We start from the raw sequence: 24,787 nt of genomic DNA on the forward strand, positions 1-24,787 counted from the left end.
TGGAGGCTCAGACTACATTTGGGATCTTCTTAAGTATCCCTCCTAATATGACCTTTCACAAGTGGAGTGCCAAACTTTCTGGCACAAGTACAATTAGGGGCAGTGGTAGAAAGTGGACCTGCCTTTAGACCTGGATGAAGCACAAGCCCAGCTGCAGGGACAGTTTGGCCTCCTCATGTTTTTTATATATGGGGAAATGTGCTGGATTAAAAACATGTTGTCTGGTACTGTAGTCACCTTAATGAATAAATAGACTCAAATACCTATTATATAACAAAGCCAAACAAAGCAAAACCTTCATATCATTAATGAGTGCATGTTGCATAGTTTTGGTGCATGAAGTCATTTTTGGAGATTTATCCCATAGGTAGTTTTAAGTCACTATCAGTAAGCAGCAATAATATTGGAAACATTTTCCATCATGAGAAATATTTGTGGATTACTTAGTGCAAAATAACAGAAGGATAGAATGATATAGCTCTACTAGATATTTCAAAAGTGCAACACATCATTACATGCTCTAACTGAAGGAGACATTTACCTGAAACTTTCAACAAAAATGCTATTTTTCTAAATTTGATAATGGTTTTTATTTTAGTACATGAGGTGGGAGAATAAGGAGTAGAGTAAGACATTTACTTTCTTTTTTTGGTCTATTTTTTTAAATCATTTTTTAATTTTTTAAAGATTTTATTTATTTATTTTTAGAGAGAGGGTAAGAGAGGGAGAAAGAGAGGGAGAGAAATGTGATTGTGCAAGAGATATGTTGATCAGCCACCTCTCACACACCCCCAACTGGGGACCTGGCCCCCAACCCAGGCATGTGTCCTAACTAGGAATGAAACCAGCACTCTTTCAGTTCACAGACCAGCACTCAATCCACTGAGCCACACCAGCCAGGGCTAATCATTTTTATTGTTATATTATTACAGTTGTGCCAATTTTTTCCCCTTTGCCCTCCTCTGCCCATCCCACCCCCAGCTTCCACAGTCAATCCCCACACTGTTGTCTATGTCCGTGGGTCATTCATACATGTTCTTTGTCCAGTCCCTTCCCCTTCTTTACACCATTATCCCCCTCCTCCCTCTCCTCTGGTCACTGTTAGTCTATTCCATGTTTCCATGCCTGTGGTTCTATTTTGTTCATTAGTTTATTTTGTTCATTATATTCCTCTTACAGGGGAGATCATATGGTATTTGTCTTTTACCAAATGGCTTATTTCATTTAGCATAATATTCTCTAGTTCCATCCATGCTGTCACAAAAGGTAGGAGTTCTTTCTTTCTGCTGCATAGTATTCCATTGTATAAATGTACCAATTTTTTTGATCCACACATTTACTGATGAGCATTTAGGTTGTTTCCAGCACCTGGCTATTGTACATAGCCCTTCTGTGAACATAGGGGTGCATAGGGTCTTTTGAATTGATGATTTGGGATTCTTAAGGTATATTCCCAGCAGTGGAACTCCTTGGTCAAAAGGCTGTTCAGTTCCATTTTTAGTTTTTTTGATGAAATTCCATACTGTTTTCCATAGTGGCTGCACCAGTCTGCTTTCCCACCAACGTGCACTAGGATTTCCCTTTCTCTTCATCCTCGCCAGCACTTGTTTGCTGGTTTATTAATGATGGTCATTCTGACAGGTGTGAGGTGGAATCTCATTGCGGTTTTAATTTGCATCTCTCTAATGGCTAGTGATGTTGAGCATATCTTCTTATGTCTATGGGCCCTCTGTATGTCGTCCTTGGAGAAGTGTCTGTCCAGGTCTTTTGCCCATTTTTTAATTGGATTGTTCATCTTCCTGGTGTTGAGTCATATTAATTCTTTCTATACCTTGGAGATCAAACCCTTGTCCCTTGTATCATTGATGAATATGTTCTCCCATACAGTTGGTTCTGTTTTCATTTTGATGATGGTTTCTTCAGCTGTGCAGAAGGTTTTTAGTTTGATGTAGCCCCATTTGTTTATTTTTTCCTTTATTTCCCTTGCCCTAGGAGATATAGCAGCAAAAAATATTGCCACGTGGGACATCTGAAATTTCCTACCTGTGTTTTCCTCTGGTGTCACAACTTACATTTGAGTCTTTTATCCATTTTGAGTTTATTCTGGTGGTCTAGTTCGGTAAGTTGGTGGTCTAGTTTCATTTTTTTTGCGTGTACCAGTCCAGTTCTCCCAACACCATTTATTAAAGAGGCTATTTTTACTCCCTTGTATGCTCATGCTCCCTTTGTCAAATATTAATTGACCATAGAAACTTGGGTTTATTTCTGGCTTCTCTATTCTGTTCCATTGATCTATGTGTCTGTTCTTATGCCAGTACCAGACTGTGTTGATTACAGTGGCCTTGTAGGATAGTTTGATATCAGGTATTGTGATCCCTCCTAGTTTGTTCTTCTTTCTCAAGATTGCTGAGGCTATTCAGTCTTTTTTGGTTCCATATAAATTTTTGAAATATTTGTGCTAAGGACCTTGACTTTCTGTGCTGTATATTTCTGTGACGTTGGAATGTTTTAATAGGAACCACATATCACTTTTATAATTAAGCAATTATAATAAAGATCAATTAATAAATAATATAGTCAATAAAAAATTTTTTAAATATCTATTGCTCTATATTATAAATGCCGAGTCAACCCTTGTTTAAAAATAAGACAGGGAATTTTTATTTTTTTATTTGTATTGAATTTATTGGCGTAACATTTGTTTAAAAAGCTATACAGGTTTCAGGTGCTGAATTGCACAACACATCATCTACACACTGTATTGTGTGTTCACGAACCCAAGTAAAGTCTCTGTCCATGACCATTTATTCTCTTTACCCTCTTCCACATCCCCCATCCATCTCCCCTGGCAATCATCACACTGTTGTCTGTGTCCATGAGTTTTTTCTCTTCTTTTTTTTTGTTCAATCCTTCTACCTACCCCCAGTCCCCCAACACTCCCTGCCTCCCGACAACTGTCTGTCTCTGTTTTGCCTGTTACTTCATTTTGTTCATTAGAGTCCACATACACGTGTCTTTCTGTGACTGGCTTATTTTACTTAGCATAATGATAAGAGAAATAATTATTTTTTAAAGGAAAACCAAGCTCAATAAACTCAGTGCCTGTCCCTATAGGGACAACAAGGTGACTATGATATGCTTGCTTCATGGATGTTTTCTTTTTAAAAATTCCATGTGGCTTCTCATTCTATGACCCAGACCCACTGCTTAACAAGACACTTTAGTTGTCCTTTCCCCAAGGTTCACTCAAAACTCTTGTGAATAATCTCAAAGTCATTTTGCTGGAGCAGGTGTTACTTTCTAAGCAACTCTCACCAAAGGGCAGCATAATAATTAGCAACCTTCAGATTTGAAGAATTTAGAGTCTCATTTCTGGCAAAGGATACATGTACCAAACATGCAGTAATGTTTTTAAAATTGGCCATTCTATAAGGAGAATTGGACACCATAATACAAGAACTCAGCATACTTCTAAATATTCAGTTCTTTTTCTCTGAGAACAATCTTAGAGATTGTTGCTCTTTGTAGCAAGATGAAGCTCTGTTTTCTGCAAAAGTGTAAAGCTGTGTTTGCAGGGTCCTCTCATTTATTTCAGATACTTCACAAGTTACCAGGTAGCTGATGTCAGCTACACTCACTATATATTTCAGATGAAGCAGATTGGTAATTCAGCCTGCAAATTTAGTATTGAAACTGACTTTTAAATTTGCAAAAGCTAACAACTTGAAAAGGAGAGGCATTCCACCATGATAGCAAATGCAGACAATACAAGGTCTCTATGTTCTCCAAGTTCAGTTTGATTCGAAGATGTTCTTAACTTTAGACACTTAACACAGAGACATTTTAGATGAAGTGCCTAAATGTCCAGGGGTACCCATAGAGCTTCTTGCTGTGGTTTCTCCACAATGCCTCCAACATGTCTTGTTTGATATTTTAGGAGTTCGTGATGATTGTCGTCTTTGGTTTGGAGTTCATCATTCGAATCTGGTCTGCAGGCTGCTGTTGTCGGTACAGAGGATGGCAAGGAAGACTGAGGTTTGCCCGAAAGCCCTTCTGTGTTATAGGTGAATATCAAAGTCCAGACGCGTGGACTTCTGCATCCTTTTCTTTTTTCTCCTGTATTGTAACATTTAATTAATATTAAAAGTTAATATTCATGGAGTATTTATCACATCAGGCACTCTAGTGTTTTAAAAAGTGTTGACTCATTTAATCCTCAGTACAACACTGTGAGGTAGGTATTTTTATTATCCCCATTTTACAGATGAAGAAACTGAGGCAAAGAGAAGGAAGTTATTAAAAGTCATGTAGGTAGTAAGTGGTGAGCCTAGGATTGGAACCAGACAGTAGAACACCGACTTGTATCAAGTTACACTGAACTGTATGGTTCCCCAGTGTTGCCCTGAATTAGGGAAGCATTAATTTCAGTAAGTATAAAACCTCTTTTTTCTCTACAATATGAGCAACGCCCCTTTTAAGCTTTTGCTTAACTGGAATGGATAGAAGTGTATTAGACCTGATAATGCATATCAGTTGGTTTGCCTCAAGACTGATTACAAGTATGCCTTATTTTATGCATCAGTAACTTCAGACCGGATCAAGTGTTTTACACTCTGGAATATGAATCTCCCACCCTGCAGTCCTGAAGTAAGAATCGCATATCTGCACCTCCCTTGATGCTGTGGTTTCAGAGGGATTCCATTCACCTAGGTGCTAGCTTCAAATTATACTTCTTAACAAAGATGCCATATAGCATTATGGAGTTGATATCTGGGATCTTCCAGTAATATATTTAAAAATATATCATAAATTTTATCTCAATAAAAATTTCATTTTAAAAAATCATAAATTGCCTACATCACAGCCCCTTATCCCTAAATATTTCAGTGTAGATTTCCTCAGAATAAGGATATTCTTTGGCATAACCTTCAGTAAATTGTTCAATACAATACTTTATCTAATCTGCTGGCTATATTCCAGTTCTGTCAGTTGACACAATAATGTCTTTACAGTATTTTTTCCTCTTCAGTACATGATCCAGTCTAAGATCACAAATTGCAGTTAGTTGTCATGTCTCTTTAGTCTCCTTTAATCTAGAATGGTTCTTCAGACTTTCTTGGCCTCATGACATTCACATTTTAGAAGTAAATAAAATGTTCTTCTTTTGGCAGGGGGGGGGGGAATAAACCCTAAATATAAAAGCTGTTACTGTTGTTGTTATGTGCTGTTGTTTTGTTGTTATTTAACAGCTAAATTTGGTTTTCTTGCTCTTTTTGCCTTCATAAATCCAAATACTGAAAGTTCTTGGTGAGGCTTACTTGTTTCAACTATTTCCAATCTCAGAAAGTGGATTTTTAATCTAGAAAGCATTTTAGACTATCTTCTTAATCCACAACAAATTTTTCACTTCCTTTTAGAAGTCAGAAATTGTTGTGTCGTCTTCTTAGTTTCCTCCTTTACCCTGTTCCCCATGGCAGGGGCAGAGTGCATTTAAAGAGGAATTGGAGACAGTGTCTCCAAATCCAGAGTCACAGTTAAGAAGAATCTTTTATTCCACCCTTGTTGTGAAGGAGGAGCACTGTCCTGGGGATGGAAAAATGGGTGGGCTCCCCACACATTTTCTGCCACTGAGGTAATTTCATAGTATATACATTTCCAAAGAGTCACCATTTAATCAAACTTCATAGAATTTAGCTGTATGTGAAGCACTGTAGTAAATATAAGTGAAATTGTAAATTAATTCAATCTTAAAATGCCTTGTCTGTCTAGCTGCCTCTCTTCTGCAAGAATAGGCTTTCCTCCTTTTTGGAAACCATTGCTCAGGTATGGAGGAAAATGGGTAGTAACTCCAGGACCTGCAGGTTCATCCAGCCCCAAGGCATATTAGTGAAGGCATTCAATATTTCTCTCTGGAGACTTCTTCCTCCTTTTCAATCCTCTGCTTGAGCAACATCACGAAGAACTATAACTTGATGTGAAACTACTGTACAACAAGTACTTTCTATCCTATAAGGGACCCAAACAAAACAATTCACAAGGCAGGTGGCTAGCCAAGACTCACTCAGCTGCTACAAGATAAAGCTGGTTCATGGATGACTGCGGGAGTGTTCTATTCCAGATTTTAAAACCAATTAAAACTTGGTTTTGTTCCAGTTTCAGAAGCAATGCCAATGTATTTCTGGCCCCCAAGCTGAAAAGAAAGTTTTTTCCCAGATGCCTGCTGCCTTTTGATAGCTGTTTTCAGCTATGGATACATCAGTACATCTTAGTCCTTTAATCTTTCTCTTCCTGTCTCAGAGCCTTGCAGGTTTTGATGTGACACATGGGTCTAAACATGATGTTATGTTATATTATCTGTAAATTTAGGCACCCTTGGACCATCAATAGTGACCTTACAAATTTAGTATAACATGCTTCAGGCATGGTTTTAATTTAGTTAATTCTTTCAGCCTTTTCTTCACTTGGATATTTTCCTCTAATAAATTAATCACTTTGAAAGAAAATGTCATGAATAAATATATAATGAATCCCTATTAGAACAAAGACAACATTTGTACTTACATTTAGGATAACTATACATTTTCTTCAGTCATTTATTTAATGTACATATAATAGTTTGATCCATGGTCCAGCTGAATTGAGGTACTAGTGAAACATGTTCAAATGTGGCTCTCCAGTGTGAGGTCAATAAAATTTTACTTGCACAGAGGAACCAAATGTCACCTGCCTGAAGGTAGCAGGCTGTACCAGATGACAAAACCCTTTCTGGGCCTGTTTAATAGGTCCATTAAGATAATTGATGTCTCCAGTAAAGTGATAAAGTACAATGTAAAGTGAACCTTGTAGCTCCCTTGTTCAACATAATTTACCATGCTGAAATGAAAAAACGGAATAACATCTCTCTCATCTGTCCATTATAACCGTTCTGAGTTTGAAAATGTAGCAGACTTCTCAGGACTCCATGTATTTGTAAGATTTGATTACTCTGATCATGCCAGACACACACCCAAACATTTTTAGAAGTCTTAAATACTCCAAGTGCCAGCCTTTGGCACTATTTGCAATTTTCAGGTAGGTCATTAATGAAAGCTTGAAAACAAATGGCTATAAAGTCATTCTTTTAGGTTATTTCACACATTTTTCAATTGAGAATGTTCACTGAGTGATCTGTGCTTGAATATAGAGAAATTGGTACTTGATTGTGATAAGCTGTCTGTGCTTTCAATATGGAAAATGCTTTCTGTAAGCACACAAATGTTGTTCTTTCCAACTGAAAAGAGATGAAAACTACCTCAGCAGTCAGCTAGTAAGCTCCCTATAGTATTGAGCCCTATAGACCAACTAATAGTATTTGGACACAATTTGATAGAGGGCCCACATGCTAATTCCCAAAAGCTTTAGAACTTCCCCCTCCTGAGCTGCCTACCCTCTTACCTCTGCACTCTAGCCAGAACTAGGAGCTTTACAAAAACTTGTTGATTTAAAAAATTATAAAATCATTGTATACTTGTGTGTGTTGGGAAAACAAACAAGTGCTTACCTATGGGAAGAGAAAAATCTATTTAATGTTCTTTAATTAGGTGCTTTCTTTCATTACCATGTTTATTTATATTTTCTTGATTTTGGGAGTTTGCTTTGAAAACTGATAAAATCTTTTTTTTAATTACAAAAGTGCTCCTTGTGCCTATATGTTCAATTTACATCTCTCCCCTACGACTGTTGAAATAACATTTCTACAGCTATGGGCAATAATTGTTGCCTTACCAATTTGGAGAGTCAAATATTTTGGGGGATGACTATCCAAGTTGCCCTTCATTTACCTGAGCTGGCTGCCTTACAATTTCTGTACATTCAAGCACAAATCACTCGCTCAATGAACATTCTCAATTGAAAATGTGTGAAATAACCTCAAAGACTGACTTTGTAGCCATTCTTTTTTGGGGGGGTGGGGGGGGATGCAACAACTTTATTGAAGGAAAGTGCAATTAACTGTGTTGAAAGCTTAAAAGGGGAAACTTAGAAACCTCCCCTCAAGCGCAGGACCAGGTGCAGCGTGGACTCCTTCTGGATGTTGTAGTCGGACAGGGTGTGCCCATCTTCCAGCTGCTTCCCAGCAAAGATCAGCTTCTGCTGGTCAGGGGGGATGCCCTCCTTGTCTTGGATCTTGGCCTTGACATTCTCGATGGTGTCACTGGGCTCACCCTCTAGGGTGATGGTCTTGCCAGTCAAGGTCTTCACGAAGATCTGCATTGTCAAGCCACAGTGGTACAGACATGCACAGAACAACCGCGAGCGATCCCTGCCGGCGAGCAATTCTGTAGCCATTCTTTTTTCAAGCTTTCATTAATTACCTACCTGAAAATTGCAAATAGTGCCAAAGGCTGGTACTTAGATCAGGATAATGAGCCTGACATGTCAGGAAACCAACAAATTACTTGTAACAGTGGATTTTTGGATTCCCTGGTTACTCTAAAGACAGATATAACAAACAGGGCCATATTTTTCAGTCTTGCAAGGCATCTCAAGGAAGCAGAAAATACCAACTTATTATTAATCTGGGATCTGTGTTTGATGCTAAATGTAGGTTGATTTCTTGATGCTATTTTAACAGTTTTCCTTCAGTGTAATACTTCCACAAGAAGACAAAAGAGGCAAACCACAGCACAGATATTTCCCCCATGAATTAAGCATATATGCCTTTGACATGAGATAACAGTCTCTCAGGAAAATGCCGAAAAGTATATATTCTTTTTAAAGAGAAAAAATAACCAGCTTCTTACTAGACTAAAACTAAATTGAAACCTTTATTAAAATCAACCATACAGCCAAGGCCACTCTAATATACTGTGAGTTCATCTCATTAAAAGGTGACTTCAAGGAAACTAAAGAACAACACAAACAAAGGAACTAAATAGAACAAAGAGCAGAATAGCAGTCAATAGGGGGGAGGGGAGAAGGAGAGAAGGGGGATAAGTAAGGGAAGGGTTTAGTCAAAGAACCCGTATAAAAGACTCATGGATATGGACAATGGGGAGGGATATGATTGCGGGAGAGGGGGTGGGTTGGGTGGGGGAGAGAAATTAGGGGAAAAGGGGACAACTGTAATTGAAAAACCAAAATAAAAAAATAAAAATAAAAATAAATTTTTAAAAAAAGGTGACTTCAGCAGCTAAGGTGTTCAAAAGTTAAATCAGATTCCCAGAACTGCAACCAGCCTCTCAACTGAAGATTTGAGACAGCACTTTTCTTTTTCTCTGCCTTCTCCATCTTTTGTTCTAAGAGACATTATGTTTTGTTCTAAGTCCTTGAGTTGCATCATTTTCTATACTTTCTAATCGCTTCTCTCCTTTGGTAGAAATTATATTCTCTGAAATATTTCCTATCTTCTTCTGCTTCTCTTTACTTCTAAGTCTTCAAACTATTTCAACATATATAGACTCCTTCCACATGATTCATTGGACCATCTGAGGACAATTAAACTCTGTTGGCTTGATTGACCACAAAACAATAAAGCCATTTCAATCCTTTTAGTTATTCATAGCTGATATTTATTAAGACCTACTATATGCTAGCTGCTGCTTTAATCACTCTATAAATATTATATTCCATTTTATAGGTGAGGGACTAATGCAGGGCTTAAGAGACTTGTCCACAGTTAGAAAGATGGTAGGTGAAAGAAACAGGATTCACTGCTTCTGATTTCACCCAATAAGCTGTTTTTAATCACACTTCTGATACCAAATCTAAGGGTTTTTTTTTTCTCACACAACCAGTTCTCCAACTCTCCAGACATGAACCAGTTGTTCAACAACTCAACTAAATTCTGATACTAACTATCCAGAGTTAGTGCCAACCCACAGGTTAAGAACTTGGGCCACAACTCACCTCCCCCTGTGTAACCTGCAGGCTTGACTTTAGATGCAAGCCACAATGAGGTGCCTAGACTACATACACTTCTCTGCCCAGCTGACCACAAATTTAGGGGTTTCCACGATCCTCCCATCACAGGTTTGATAATTCACTAGAAGGACTCACAGAACTCAGGAAAGTGCTTTACTTACTATTATTGATTTATTATAAAAATATAATTTCAGAACAGCCAAATGGGAGAAAAGTGTAGGACAAGGTGATTCCTCAGTGTGCTCACCAACCTGGAAACTCTTAGAATCCCCAGGTTTAGCTATTTTCATGGAGGTTTCATTACATAAGCGTGATTGATTAAACCATTGGCTATTGGTGATTGAACTCATCTCTAGACCCTCTTACCATTTTAGAGGTCCAGGATTGGGCTTAAAGTTACAAGTCTCTAACCATGCTTTGGTCTTTCTGGTAACTTAAAGCATACAAAAGACACTACTCCACAGCTTCCAAGAGTTTTAGGAGCAGAATGTCAGGAAACCATGACAATGACCAAGCAAATATCAATTGGTATTTCCCATTGCATCACACTACCCAACTATGAGAAATTTGTACTTATTGTTTATTTGTATTTTTAAACTAAATTGAATTAAACCCTGTTTGCTGTCATCAATTCACAAAGAACCTGCTACTTTCATGTTCATCTTTAGTAATCCAAGATTTTTTAATGAGAAGCCAGACTTTACAAAATGATTTTCAATGTAGTATCAGCCTTAATTATACTGGGTTTAGTATCAGGTTACCTACTGCAGTTCTCTAATCTAATGGGAGAAATTGGCTTTAAAATAGACTTACTCAACTTGTATGAGATTGCATATGCTGTTGAGCAATATTATCATGAGGTTCTCCATGTATTTCTCAGTTGGAGACACCTCTAGGATAAGTGATATTACTCCCAGAAAAGCCTTTGAATATTTGTTAACATTAGTAGACTACTGAGAAAACTGTTTAGGTAATTGTTGACCTGGTGCACAAATATGAATTTATGAAGTAGGTTGATTAGCTGATATGACTTAACCATATAAATAATGCCCTCAGAGGGAAATGAATAATGAAAGATAATTTCCTACTCCTTCTATAAACTTCAGTAGAGCACTGTAATATGTTGTACTAATAGTCTGTACTATCAAGTGTTAAGTAAGAAAACTCATTCACAGACAAAGCACTTATAATATGCCAAACATGATCTTAAGTGTAAAAAACACAAAGGTGAATAAAACATAGTTCTTGCCTATAAGAGTGCAGTCCCCTGTGACCTTAAAAAAGGGCAAAGCTGGAAGGAGGGAGACTAATTATGGTGATAAAAAAAATAAAGGTGATGGAGGTGGAAGTAGTCACGGAAATAGGATATAGGATCTCATGAATAATTGAATAAGATATGGGAGCAAAAGATGCCCTGGGTTTTTTGATTTTTGTCTTTTAATTTTTTTTGTTTTTCTATTACAATTGTCCCACTTTTCCCCCTCATTGCTTCCCCCTAACCAGCCCACCCCTTCTCCCAGTCAATCTCCACACCAATGTCCATGTCCATGGGTCATTTATACTTTCCTTGACTGGACCCTTCCCTTATAACCCCACTTCCCTCCCTACCACCTCCCTCCTTGTCACTGTTAGTCTGCTCCTTGTTTACATGCCTCTGGTTCAGTTTTGCTTGTTTGTTTGTGTTGTTCATTAGTTTCTTCTATCAGGTGATTTCATACGGTATTTGTCTTTCATTGCCTGGCTTATTTTGCTAAGCATAATTCTTTCTAGTTCCATCTATGTTGTCACAAATGGTAGGAGTTTCTTCTTTTTTTCTGCTGCATAGTGTTCCATTGTGTAAATATACCACAGTTTTATGATCCACTCATCTACAGATGGGCACTCAGGCTGTTTCCAGTACTTGGCTATCGTAAATGGCCGTGCTATGAACATAGGGGTGAATAGGTTCTTCTGAATTGCTGTTTCAGGATTCTTTAGGTATAATGCTAGCAATGGAATTGCTGAATCAAAAGGAAGTTCCATTTTTAGTTTTTTGAGTAAATTCCATACTGTTTTCCACAGTGGCTGCACCAGTATGCATTTCCACCAACAGTGCACTAGGGTTCCCTTTCTTCACATCCTCGCCAGCACTTGTTGTTTGTTGTTTTGTTGATGATGGTCATTCTGACCAGTGTGGAGTGGTATCTCATTGTGGTTTTTATTTACATCTCTCTGATGGCGAGTGATGTTGAACATTCTTTTATATGCCTATGTACCCTCTGTATGTCCTCTTCAAAGAAGTGTTTGTTCAGGTCCTTGGCCTGTTTTTTAATTGGGTTGTTTGTCTTCTTGGTGTTGAGTCTTATAAGTTCTTTATACATTTTGGAGATCAATCTCGTGTCTGATGTATCATTGGCAAACATGTTCTCCCATATGGTTGATTTCCTTTTCATCTTGCTGATGTTTTCTTCTGCTGAGCAGAAATCCTTTAGTTTGATGTAGTCCTGTTTGTTTATTCTTTACTTTATTTCCCTTGCCTTAGGAGATATATCAATGAAAATATTGCTACATGGGATCTAAAATTTTCCTGCCTATGTTTTCCTCTAGGACTTTCATGTTGTCATGGCTTACATTTAAGTCTTTGATCCAACTTGAGTCTATTCTGGTGTAGGGTGTAAGTTGGTGGTTAGTTTCATTTTTTTGCATGTCCCTGTCCAGTTCTCCCAGCACCATTTGTTGAAGAGGCTCTTTTCATTCCATTTTATGTTCCTTCCCACTTTGTCAAATATTAATTAACCATACAGACCTTGGTTTATTTCTGGGCTCTCTATTCTGTTCCATTGATCTATATGTTTGTTCTTATGCCAGTACCAGATGGTTTTGATTACAGTGGCCTTGTAGTATAATTTGATATCAGGTATTGTGATTCCTCCTACTGTGTCTTCCTCAAGATTGCCGTGGTTATTCAAGGTCTTTTTGGGTTCCATATAAATTTTTGAAATATTTGTTTTAGGGCTGTGAAATATGTCATTGGTATTTTAAAAGGGATTACATTGAATCTATAAATTGCTTTGGGTAGCATGGACATTTTAATGATGTTGATTCTTCCCATCCATGAACATGGTGTATGCTTCCATTTATTTGTACCTTCCTTAATTTCTTTCTCCAGTGTTGTGTAGTTTTCCAAATACAGATCTGATACCTCCTTGGTTAAGTTTATTCCTAGGTACTTTATTTTTCTTGTTGCTATAGTAAATGGGATTTTTTTTCTAGTTTATATCTCTGGTATTTTATTGTTAGAGTACAGAAATGCCTTTGATTTCTGGACATTGGCTTTGTACCCTGATATTTTGCCAAATTCACTAATTAGTTCAAGTAGTTTTTTTGTGGAGTCTATAGGGTTTTCTATGTACACTATCATGTCATCTTCAAATAATGACAGTTTTACTTTCTCTTTCCCAATTTGGACACTTTTTTTTTTCTTGTCTGATTGGCTAGAGCTTCCAATATTATGTTGAATAGGAGTAGAGAGAGTGGACATCCTTGTCTTGTTCCTGAACTTAGGGACAATGATTTCTGTTTTTGCTTATTGAATATGATGTTGGCTTCAGATTTCTCATATATGGCCTTTATTATAATATGTTGAGGTATGCTCCCTCTGTTCCCATTCTGCTGAGTGTTTTCATCATAAATGGGTGTTACACTTTATCAAATGCTTTTCAGCATTATTGATATGATCATGTGATTTTTGTCTTTCATTTTGTTTATGTGGTGTATTACATTTATTGATTTGTGAATATTAAACCATCCTTGCATCCCTGGGATGAATCCCACTTGATTGTGGTGTATGATCTTTTTATGTGTTAGTGGATCTGGTTTGCCGATATTTTGTTGAGGATTTTAGCATCTATGTTCATCAGCAATATTGGCCTGTAGTTTTCTTTCTTTGTTATGTCTTGACCTGGTTTTGGAATTAGGGTAATACTGGCCTCATAGAAAGAGTTTGGGAGTTTTTCCTCTTCTTGGATTTTTTTTGGAATAGTTTGAGAAGGATAGCTGTTAGTTCTCTCCTAAATGTTTTGTAAAATTCACCTGTGAAGCCATCAAGTCCAGGGCTTTTGAATACTGCTTCAATTTCACTTGTTGTTATCAATCTATTCAGGTTTTCTTCTTCTTCTTGATTCAGTTTTGGAGAATTATATGTTTCCAGCAATTTTCCCATTTCATCTACGTTGTCAAATTTCTTGTCATACAGTTGTTTGTAGTAATTTCTTACAATCCTTTGTATTTCTGTGGTATCAGTTGTGATTTCTCCTCTTTCATTTCTGATTTTATTTGGGTCTTCTTTCTTTTTTTCTTAAGGAACCCGGTAAAGGCTTGTTGATTTTATTTATCTTTTCAAAGAACCATCTCCTGGTTTTACTAATCTTTTAAATTGTCTGTTTAGTTTCTATGTCATTTAATTCTGCTCTGATCTTGATTTTTTTTTTCTTTCTTCTACTCACTCTGGGCTTTGTTTGCTGTTGTTCCTCTAGTTCTTGAAGCTGTAGGGTTAGATTTTTTATTTGAGATTCTTCTATCCTTTTTTGGTAGGTCTGTATTGCTAAGAACTTTCCTGTCAGGACTCCTTTTGCTGTGTCCCACAGGTTTGGGGCTGTTGTGTGTTTGTTATCATTTGTTTCCAGAAACTTTTTTTATTTCTTTCTTGATGTCATTGATAGCCCATTCATTATTTAATATTATGCTATTCATTCTTCATGAATTTGAAAGTCTTTGAGTTTTTTCCTTGAGGTGAATTTCCAGTTTCAAGCAATTGTGATCTGAGAAGATGCTTGATATAATTTCAATTTTCTTGTATTTGTTGAGGCTTGTTTTGTGTCCTACCATGCAGTCTATCTTTGAAAATGTTCCATGTGCACTTGAGAAGAATATATATTTTGCTTCTTTGGGTTGAAAAGTTCTATATATATATCAATTAAGTCAATTCTATCTAGAGTTTTATTCAATGCCTCAATATTCTTGGTGTTTCTTAGCTTCAAAGATCTGTCCATTGTTGATTATGGGATGTTAAAGTCCCCATTAAGTGTGTTGCTGTCAATAACCTTCTGGAAGTCATTCAAGTTTTTTCTTATATATTTGAGTGCTCCTATTTTGGATACGTATATGTTTACAAGGATTATATCTTCTTGATGGATTCTTCGCTTAAGTATTATGAAATGTCCTACTTTGTCTCTTTTTATAGTCTTTGCTGTAAAATCTGTTTTGTGTGATATAAGTATTCTACCCCAGCTTTTTTTTATGTCCATTTACTTGAAATATTTTTTTTCATCCCTTCACTTTCAGTCCATGTAGATCTTTTGTTCTGAGGTGGGTCTCTTGTAGACAGCATATGTGTAAGTCATGCTTTCTAATTATTCAGCTATCCTATGTCTTTTATTAGTGCATTTGATCCATTTACATTTAAGGTTATTACTGATAGGTACTTATTTATTGTCATTTTTCCCCTTTGTACCTGTGTTCCTCTCTGTCTCTCTCTGTTTCTTCATCTTCTTAAAACAGATCCTGTAGCATCTCTTGCAATGCTGGTTTGGTGGAGATGCATTCTTTTAGCCTTCTTTTGTCTTGGAAACTTTTTGTTTTATTGATAATTTTTATTTTATTTTTTTATTATTACTTCACTTTATTTTTTTAAAGGTGTGGTTTTTTAAAGATTTTTATTTATTTACTTTTTAGAGAGAGGGGAAGGGAGAAAGAAAGAGAGAGAAACATCAATGTGCAAAGATAGATCAAATGATTGCCTCTTGCACGCCCCCAACTGGGGACCTGGCCCGCAACCCAGGCATGTGAGCTGACTGGTTATCGAACCAGCAACCTCCTGGTGTGGCGCTCAATGCACAGAGCCACACCAGACAGGCTGGAAAGCTCTTTATTTCACTTTTAATTTTGAATGAGAGCCTTGCTGGGTAGAGTCTTGGTTGTAGGCCTTTGTTTTTCATTGGTTGGAGTATTTTTTGCCATTCCCTTCTGGCTTGTAGTGTTTCTGTTGAGAAATCTGAGCTCCCTTGTATGTTATTAGTTGTTTCTCTCTTGCTGCTTTCAGGATTCTCTCTTTGTTTTTGAGTTTTGCCATTTTAATTATGATGTGTCTTGGAGTGGGCCTGTTTGGGTTCATCATCATTGAGACCCTCTGTGCTTCCTGGACTTGCGTGATTTTTTTTTAATATGTTTTATTGATTGTACTATTACAGTTGTCCCAATTTTTTTTCCCTTTGTTCCCTCCCACCCAGTGACTCCCCTCCCCTCCAGTTGTCCCCCTGCCCTTAGTCCATGCCCGTTGGCCATGCATATAGTTCTTCTCAACATCTTCCTATCTACTCCACTCCCTCCTACTATGCTTCTTAATTCCTGCATCATCTCCCTCACTTTCTCCCCTTCCCCCTCCCCACTGACCTCCCCCCAAAATGTTCCCCATACCTATAATTCTTTTTCCACTCTTGTTGCCTACTTAGTTTGCCTTTGTTTCAATTCCCTAGCTCCTGTTGTTGGTTGTTGTGATACAGTTTTTATTTTAATGTTCATAGTTTTGATCTTCCTTCTCCTAAACAAGTCTCTTTAACATTTCATATAACAGTGGTTTGGCTCTGATGAACTCCTTCAGTTTTACTTTGTCCTGGAAGCACTTTCTCTGCCCTTCTATTCTGAATGACAGCTTCACTAGATAGAATAATTGTGGTTGTAGGTTTTTGCTTTTCATTACTTTGAATATTTCTTGCCAGTTCCTTCTTGCATGAAGACTTTCTTTTGAGAAATCAGCTGATAGTCTTATTGGGACCCCTTTATACATAACTCTCTTTTTCTCTCTTGCTGCTTTTAAGATTTTCTCTTTATCCTTAATTTTTGATATTTTGATTATAATGTCTTGGTGTGGTTCTCCCTGGGTCCAGTTTTTTTGGAACTTTCTGTGCTTCCTAGACCTGTAAGACTATTTCCTTCCCCAAGATAGGGAAGTTCTGCTTCATTATTTTTTCACATAATTTTTCTTTTCTTCACCTTCTGACAACCCCATGATTCAGATGTTGGCCTGCTTATAGCTGTCCCATAGGTTTCTGAGCCTCTCCTTATTTTCTTCACTTTTTGTTTCTTCTTCCTGCAGTGGTTGACTGTTTGTTCCTTCCCTATGTTCCAATTTGTTCATTTGATCCCCGGTTTTCTTTCCCTCACCACTAGTTTCGAATGTGTTTTTGTTCATTTCAGCAGGACTAGCCTTCATTCCTTCCTCGACTGGTTTAAGATCTGCTGTTAGGTCTGTAAGTATTCATACAACCAAAGCTCTGAACTGAGCCTCAGAAAGATTTCCTATCTGCTGCTCCATTAGATTAGATATTTGCTGTCTGGTCAGCTGTGTCACTGGGACCTCTATCATGATCTGTGTCATCCTGACAGTTTTGTGTCTACCTTTGCTTCCTGGGCAGGGCTGTCACACCTCCTACGCTATAGGGGGTAGAGCCCTGTGCACAACTGGGCGACCCTTCTCACCAAGCTGTGGCGTTTTGTGTGGGAGCATGGGTCCAAAATGGATTCCTGCCATTCACTCTCTGCTGAGAGACAGGGAGTCTCCTCTTCCATCCCCAGGCCCTCTGGCCCTCACAGTTCAAGGCAATGGGGGTCTGCCTTCCCCAGCATTGGACTCGCAAGCTGACGGGTTTGGTCTGCAGCTGGAGGTGCTCCCCAGGCACTTCTCGCCTCCCCTTAAATATGGGTGTCTGTGCTTACCACCATCCTGCCGCCATCGCCTCTGCTGCCGCTGCCAGTACAGCTTGTTCTCACTACCCCGGTTTCGCCCCTCATACCCATCTGGACAAGCACCACTTGTTTATAACTTCATACATTGGACTTCCATGTAGCTTTATTTTCTGAAACTTCTGGTTGTCTCTAATTTTGAGGTAGTTGTATTCCTTCTCAGTTGTGGAAGGAGATGGAGCATGTCAGTCTAGGCCTCCATCTTGGCCAGAAGTCTGGACTTGTGTGACTTTTTCTCTCATCAAGTTAGGGACATTTTCTTTCATTACTTTTTCAAAAAGGTTTTCTATCCCTTACTCCTCTTCTTCTTCTTCTGGTATTCCTATGATACAGATATTATTATGTTTCATGTTGCCCCACACCTCTCTTAAAACCTCTTCATTCTTTTTCAGTCTTTTTTCATTTTGTTGCACTGTCTGGGAATTTTTTTATACGTTGTCCTCCAGCTCACTGCTCCTGTCTTCTGCTTCCTCTAGCCTGCTTTTGATTCCTTCCACTGTGTTCCTCAGTTCAGAAATTGTATTCTTCATTTCCTCCTGGCTCTTATTGATAGCTTCTATGTGTTTTTTCATGCTGGTGTAATTCTCAGTAAGTTCCTTGTAGTTTCCCTGGAGTTCCTTGTAGTTTTCTTTGAGCTCGCTGAGCTCATAGAGCTTCCCTATAATCCATATTTTGAATTCCATGTCTGATAGTTTGCTTACCTCTATTTCATTTAGCATTCTTTCTAGGGATTCCTCCATTCCTTTCGATGGGGGGTTGTTTTGCTGTCTCCCCATATTTTTGACTCTTCTTGTTTGTTTCTGATTCTTAGATTGATCTGCACTTCCTGGGTCTGCCCCTGGTGGCATCAGATCATGTCCCAGTCTGGGTCTAGGCAGCCTTTTGGAGACTACCAGAGATCTACTGCCTTTTTCTGCCTCCTTTAGTTGTTAATCTATTCAATCTGTGATCAGCCATCAGGCTTAAGCACCAAGGATGAGGCAGATTAATTCCTGCAGGCAGGGCTATTGCTTCCCCTCAGGTTGATACCACTTGGAGCGGAGTGGTCTGCCTGAAATATGAGGAATGAGTCAACACTGGGACCTCATTGGCTGCTCCCTCAGTCCTCTCCTCAAAGCCAGTGCCCTAAACTCTCCTTAAGTGTCTCTAGTCCTCTCTGCCCTCCTTCTGCTGGAGCCCAGGCTAAGGGAGTGCCAATATATTTTCAAATGTGTTCCCTTTAAGAACTCTTTGTCTCCAGCTGTTTCTTTTAGGTCAGCAAAAAAAAAAAAAAAAAAAAAAAACCTATGGCTTTTCACTTTTCAAAGCTGAATGCTATCTTACTTTCTGCTGTAGGCTGGGAAGCTCAGCTGAGGGTTTAGACCCTGCCCTTCTCAGGTGGAACCCTCAGCTGCTAACCTGTTTCTCAGTCCCTTCAGCTGCCATCCATGGGAGCCTAGCCAACCTTTTTGCATCTCCACACTTCCTTCCAGTCACGTTGCATCTCCGCTCTTCCTTTCATACTTTTCTGTATGTCTGTGGTTATAAGGCTTCTCTCCAGCTAGTGTTCAGTTGGTTATTCCAGGTGATTTTTCCACAATTAAGTCGTAATTCCAGATTGGTCCTGCCAGAAGTTAGCGTAGCTTCCACTTACTATTTCACCATCTTGGATCCCAGTATCCTGGGTTTTGAGTTTAGTCGTTCAACAAACATTTATACAATGTCCACCATGTCTATGAATGATTCTAGATGCTGGAGAGATTGTGTTGCACCAAATGGGCAAGGTCTTACTTGTAGCACTAATATCCCAGTAGACAGAAAAAAACAATATACAAGCATATTTTTATAAAACAAGATAACATCAACTAGAGATAAATGCAATGAAGACAATAAAACAGAAATATTTGGGGCCTCTTTAGTCTTTCTAAGAAGTGAGCCATCAGGTTAACCTGAATATTAAAAAGGAGCCAGCCATGAGAAGATTTAGGCACAGAACTTTCCAGGCCAGAAAATAGTAATTGCAAACATTCTTAATACCCAATGAACTTGGCTTGTCCAAGGAAAAGACATAAGGTCATTTTGGCTGTAACCCAGTGAGTAGGGAGGAGAATAGTAGGAGCTGATGGGGAGACGGTTACGGGTCACACAGAGGTCACATGAAGGCCATGTAGGCCATATAAGGGCATATAGTTGCCTGATACAAGAAAGTTTCTAGAGACAGGCAACCAGGTAAAGGTCCAATGGATGGGTGGTAGGTATAAGGTTAAATATTTGAGCTAAAAAAAAATTTGATCAGGCAACAGAAAGTATAGATATACAAGGCTCTGGGTTTTTTAGTCATCTATACCTGTTTGAACTTCACTCAGCAATATACAAATTTTACCCATTCACTAGAATAGAAACCTATTCCCTCTTACTTCTCCATATAAAATAAAAATTTTTCTTAGAAATGTGAAATTCCAAAATGAAAAATAAAATATATTATGTTCTATGAGCTGGAATTAGGAGAATGTGATGAAAACTTTTTCACAGGCCCATTGTAATGGTTAGCAATAAACAATCCCCAAGAGTCTTCTTACCAAAAAACTCTGTTGCATCCTCTTACTTATGATAGTTGCAATGCAGTTATTTCACTAAAGATTATTTATTTCCTTTGATAAATTGTCCCTTTTTGCCTCGAGATGTTATCTGAAGACTTGTGATCAATAAGAAACATTAAACTGTCACTATGGGGTAAATTTTCGAAGTGGTGCTTGGAACTTGCCAGTATGAGTTCCATTAACTCCAGTTGAAATCCTGCAGTTAAACTGTTACACATAGCTTTGAAAATGTTCTACAGTACATCTTTGCAGTGCTTTTTTTTTTAATACATACCACAGAGCAACTCAGTGCACAGCTGATTGCAGTACTTAAGAAGGGAGATAATATATTGTGCAGTAGGAGACTTTTAAAATTAGATTTTAAAACCTCATTTCTATTAAGAGTCACAACAATACAACTACAACTTTAATTCCTCAAAGAGCACCTTCCTATCAAGGAATTTGGAGCTCAATTAGAATATAGAGCTCATAAAGCAGTACCATGTTCCTCTGAGACATTGTTTATCTCACTCTATAGACAGATAATGTGGGGCACTGTGAAATAGGATTGCTTTGTACCTGTCCCCTAAGTCAGCAGTGAAGCCAGTAATAGAATGCTGCCTTCCCTGTAGCACATTGCTCTAAAGCACCCGGCCCTGTGAGAATCAAATTTAATTACAGCATAATCCATTTAATCTACACATGGAAGAATAATGAGGGTGCAGGGAAAAGGAATTTATTAACAGGGCTGGTGGAAGACCATGTTACATACGCTAGCAACCTTCTTTTTTGGATCCAGATTTCCACATGGTACCTAATGCCATGAAAGAGACGATCCTAATTCCACTGGCCATATTGGCAAGAGACCTTTTGATGTATTTTCAAACAAAAGTAAATGTTCCACCTAAAAATGCTGCTGCAGAACCATCTTTTTTGTTAGAAATAACTTACGATTTTTTTAAATATTATGAAAGAAAACAGTACATTAGTTTCCCTCTGGACCCCTTATGTTTTGAAAGAAAAAAAATACATTGAGTGGAATGCTCAACCCACAGTCTTCCTTGAGACAAAAGATAAGTGAAACTTTGCTTCATTTTTTCCTTTATCCACTAATTCACTGTGGTTGTGTACATGCTAATCAATCCATCGCCTATTTTCTACATGCACATTTTTAAAAGGACAATAGTTTAAGAGCTATACTTAGGTATGAAATCTTCATTTGAAGCTGAAGTAACAGAAGGTTGGGAGTTGAGCTATCTGGTGTTACATGAGCAGGAATAAAATTGCATAGTTTAAATTGTAAATTATATTTATGGACTATCTCATATAATTTCTATAAAAATCTTATTAAAGTTAGAAGAGATTATGATACCCATTTTATATCTTTAAAATGGAGTGTTAGATTCAGAGTCTTATCAAGGGTCATACTGCATGTAAGCAAGAGTCAAAACACAAAAAACAGAGAGATTTGCTCACATCAAGTAAAAGATTTTTCTATGACACCACATCTCCCTGTCCCACCCACTGTGGCACAGAAACAAATTAATAAATCTTGTGCTGAGTTCCGAATCCAATCCCCAAACCTTCCCCTACCCCATGTCTTAGCTAATGTGTTATCTAAAAGAAAATAGATATCAGTGTCATAAAATGTATAATTCTTTTTCCCATCAGTCATCTTCTAAGATCAGGCATTTTTTCTCACCTTCTTATTTGGAAATAACTTTAGACTTACTTAGAAGTTATAAATATAGTACAAAGAATTCCCTTGTACCCATGTACTTTCATCCAGCTTCCTCCAGTTATACCATCTGACATAAATGTAGTGCAATTATCAAAACCAGGAAGTTGATATGGATATATATTACTAACTAAGGTGCAGACATTCAGATTTCACCAATTTTTGCATGCACTCAATTTTTTCTATGTATACCATGTTGAAATTTTATCACATGTAGAAATTAAGTTAACCGTTACAATCAAGATACAAAACTGGCCCATCACCCTGGAGTATCTTGGAGTGCCACCGCTTGCATTGTTCTTTTACAGTCACTTTCCCCCTAACACAGTCCTAACCCAGAGGTTTATTAATCTATTCTCCATCACTGTAATTTTGTAATTTTTAGAATGGAATTATATAATAGTAACCTTTTGAAACTGGCTTTTTCATTCAGTATGATGCTCTTGAGATCCATCCAAGTCACTGCATGTATCAGTAGTTCATTCCTTTTTACTGCTGAATAATATTCCACAATATGGATGCACCACAATTTATCCATTTACCTATTTAAGGTCAATAGGTTGTTTCTGGATTTTGGCTATTGCAAATAAGGGTGCTATGAATATTCATGTACAGGTTTTAATATAAATATAAGGTTTTATTTCTCTAGGGTAAATACCCAGGAGTGATATTACTGGTTCATATGGTAAGTGTTGGTTTAACTTTATCAGAAACTGCCAAACTGTGTTCCAGAATGTGGCCTTTCCTTTCAAAATATAAAAGTGCCTAGAATATTTTATGGCAGTAAATTACATCTATTCTGACTAAAGTGGCATTTTTTATTTTCATAGAAAATATATGTTTCTGTTTTATCTGTTTTTCTATGAAGATTGTTTTCATAAGCAGAAGTTTCTAAAATTCATATTTAACCACCTGAATCAATAAAACAAATGAAAATATAGTCCATTAAGGAACAGTTCTTCATGCTCTGATAAATGAATTAACTTTGATGTTTATGAAGATGAAGTGTAGAGAGATCAATTAATTTAAAAAGTCAATACTGTACAAATCTCTGAAGGACCATTACTTTAACTATTTTGTAGAAAGTCCTATTCAAGCAAACTTGAATAAGAGCAATACTAATTATGCTTGCCTGCTAAAGGATGTATACACAGTTGTCCCTCAGTTTCTGCGGGAGTTGGTTCCAGGACCCCCACAGATACCAAAATCCCCAGAAGCTCAAGGCCCTTATATAAAATGGCCTAGTATTTACATGACCTATGTACATCCTCCCCTTCCATGTGCGTTGACTCATCTGCAGATTAGTTATAATACCTAATACAATGTAAGTGATATGCAAATAGTTGTTATACTGTTTTGTTAAAGAATGCAGTAATGACAAGGAAAATAGTCTGTACACGTTCGGTACAGATGCAACCATCCTAGACCTAACAACATCGTACACATCAGCAATAACATAACATTTTTTTCTTTCAAATATTTTTCTTCCATTTTTATTAAATTATTTTTATTGTTATTCTATTACAGTTGCCCCAATTATTCTCCCTTTGCCCTCCTCTGCCCATCCCACTCCCCATTCCTACATTGTTTTCCATGTCCATGGGTCATTCATACATGTTCTTTGCCTAGTCCCTTCCCCTTCTTTCCACCGTTATCCCCCTTCTCCCTCCCCTCTGGTCACATTCAATCTGTTCCATGTTTTCAAGCATGTCTTTCTATTTTGTTCATTAATTTATTTTGTTCATAAGAGTCATCTTACAGGTGAGATAATATGGTATTTGTCTTTTAACAACTGGCTTATTTCACTTAGCATAATTCTCTCTAGTTCCATTCATGTTATCACAAATGGTAGGAGTTCCTTTTTTCTTTCTGCTGCATAGTATCCCATTGTGTAAATGTACCACAGATTTTTGATCCACTCATCCACAGACGGGCACTTAGGCTGTTACCAGCACTTGGTTATTGTAAATAGCGCTTCTATGAACATAGTGCTGCATAAGTTATTTTGAATTGGGGTTTCTTCAAGTATAACCCTAGCAATGGGATTGCTGGTTCAAAAGGCAGTTTCATTTTTAGTTTTTTGAGGAAGTTCATACTGTTTTCCATAATGGCTGCACCAGTCTGCATTCCCACCAACAGTGCATGAGGGTTCCCTTTCTCCACATCCTCGCCAGCACTTGCTGTGTGTTGATTTGTTGATGATGGCCATTCTGACTGGTGTGAAGTGGTGTCTCATTGTTGCTTTTATTTGCATCTCTCTGATGGCTAGTGATGTTGAGCATCTTTTTATATGTCTGTAGGCCATCTGTATGTCCTCCTTGGAGAAGTCCTTATTCAGAGCCTTTGATCATTTTTTATTGGAATGTTTGTGTTCCTGGTGTTGAGTTGTATAAGTGGTGACATCATAAAAGTCCTAGAGTAAAATATAGGCAGGAAATTTTAAACACATGGGACTACAAGAAACCATTATCAAAATGAAAAGGGAACCAACTGTCTGGGAGAACATATTTGTCAATGGTGCATCAGACAAGGATTTTCTTCCATTTTTAAATTGTTGTTATTTTTCAATTATAGTTGACATACATTATTATATTAGTTTCAGGTGTACACCCAAGTGATTAGACATTACAGAACTTACCAAATGATTATCCTGAAAACTCTCACACCCATCTGACACTATACATAGTTACTATAATATTATTGACTATATTTCCTATGCTGTACTCTACATCCCCTTGATTATTCTATAGCGACTAATTTGTACTTCTTAATCCCTTCACCTTTTTAACACATCCCCTCCAAAATCCTCCCA

At 37.6% G+C, this 24,787-nt stretch overlaps 2 protein-coding genes across 3 annotated transcripts in view; one reads left to right on the forward strand and one right to left on the reverse strand.

The window, feature by feature from the left end:
* Positions 1-24,787, forward strand: part of KCNQ5 (potassium voltage-gated channel subfamily Q member 5) — a 538,864-nt gene that overhangs the window by 388,144 nt on the left and 125,933 nt on the right. For both annotated transcript variants that reach the window (XM_090282660.1, XM_090282661.1), the window contains exon 3: positions 3,938-4,064. In XM_090282660.1, coding sequence (XP_090138786.1) covers positions 3,938-4,064 — 127 coding nt within the window. The remainder of the gene's footprint in view (positions 1-3,937; positions 4,065-24,787) is intronic.
* LOC150007301 (ubiquitin-like) lies at positions 7,982-8,267 on the reverse strand. Its single transcript, XM_090280505.1, has one exon. The coding sequence runs from the start codon at positions 8,248-8,250 to the stop codon at positions 8,017-8,019; it is 234 nt and encodes a 77-aa protein (XP_090136631.1). The 5' UTR covers positions 8,251-8,267; the 3' UTR covers positions 7,982-8,016.

This window comes from Furipterus horrens, unplaced genomic scaffold (assembly GCF_987537825.1).
Source record: "Furipterus horrens unplaced genomic scaffold, mFurHor1.1.pri manual_scaffold_6, whole genome shotgun sequence".
In the NCBI taxonomy this organism is placed as follows: domain Eukaryota; kingdom Metazoa; phylum Chordata; class Mammalia; order Chiroptera; family Furipteridae; genus Furipterus; species Furipterus horrens.

Coding starts and splice junctions, on each gene's coding strand:
- LOC150007301 (XM_090280505.1), bottom strand. CDS start 8,250: ATGCAGATCTTCGTGAAGACCTTGACTGGCAAGACCATCACCCTAGAG.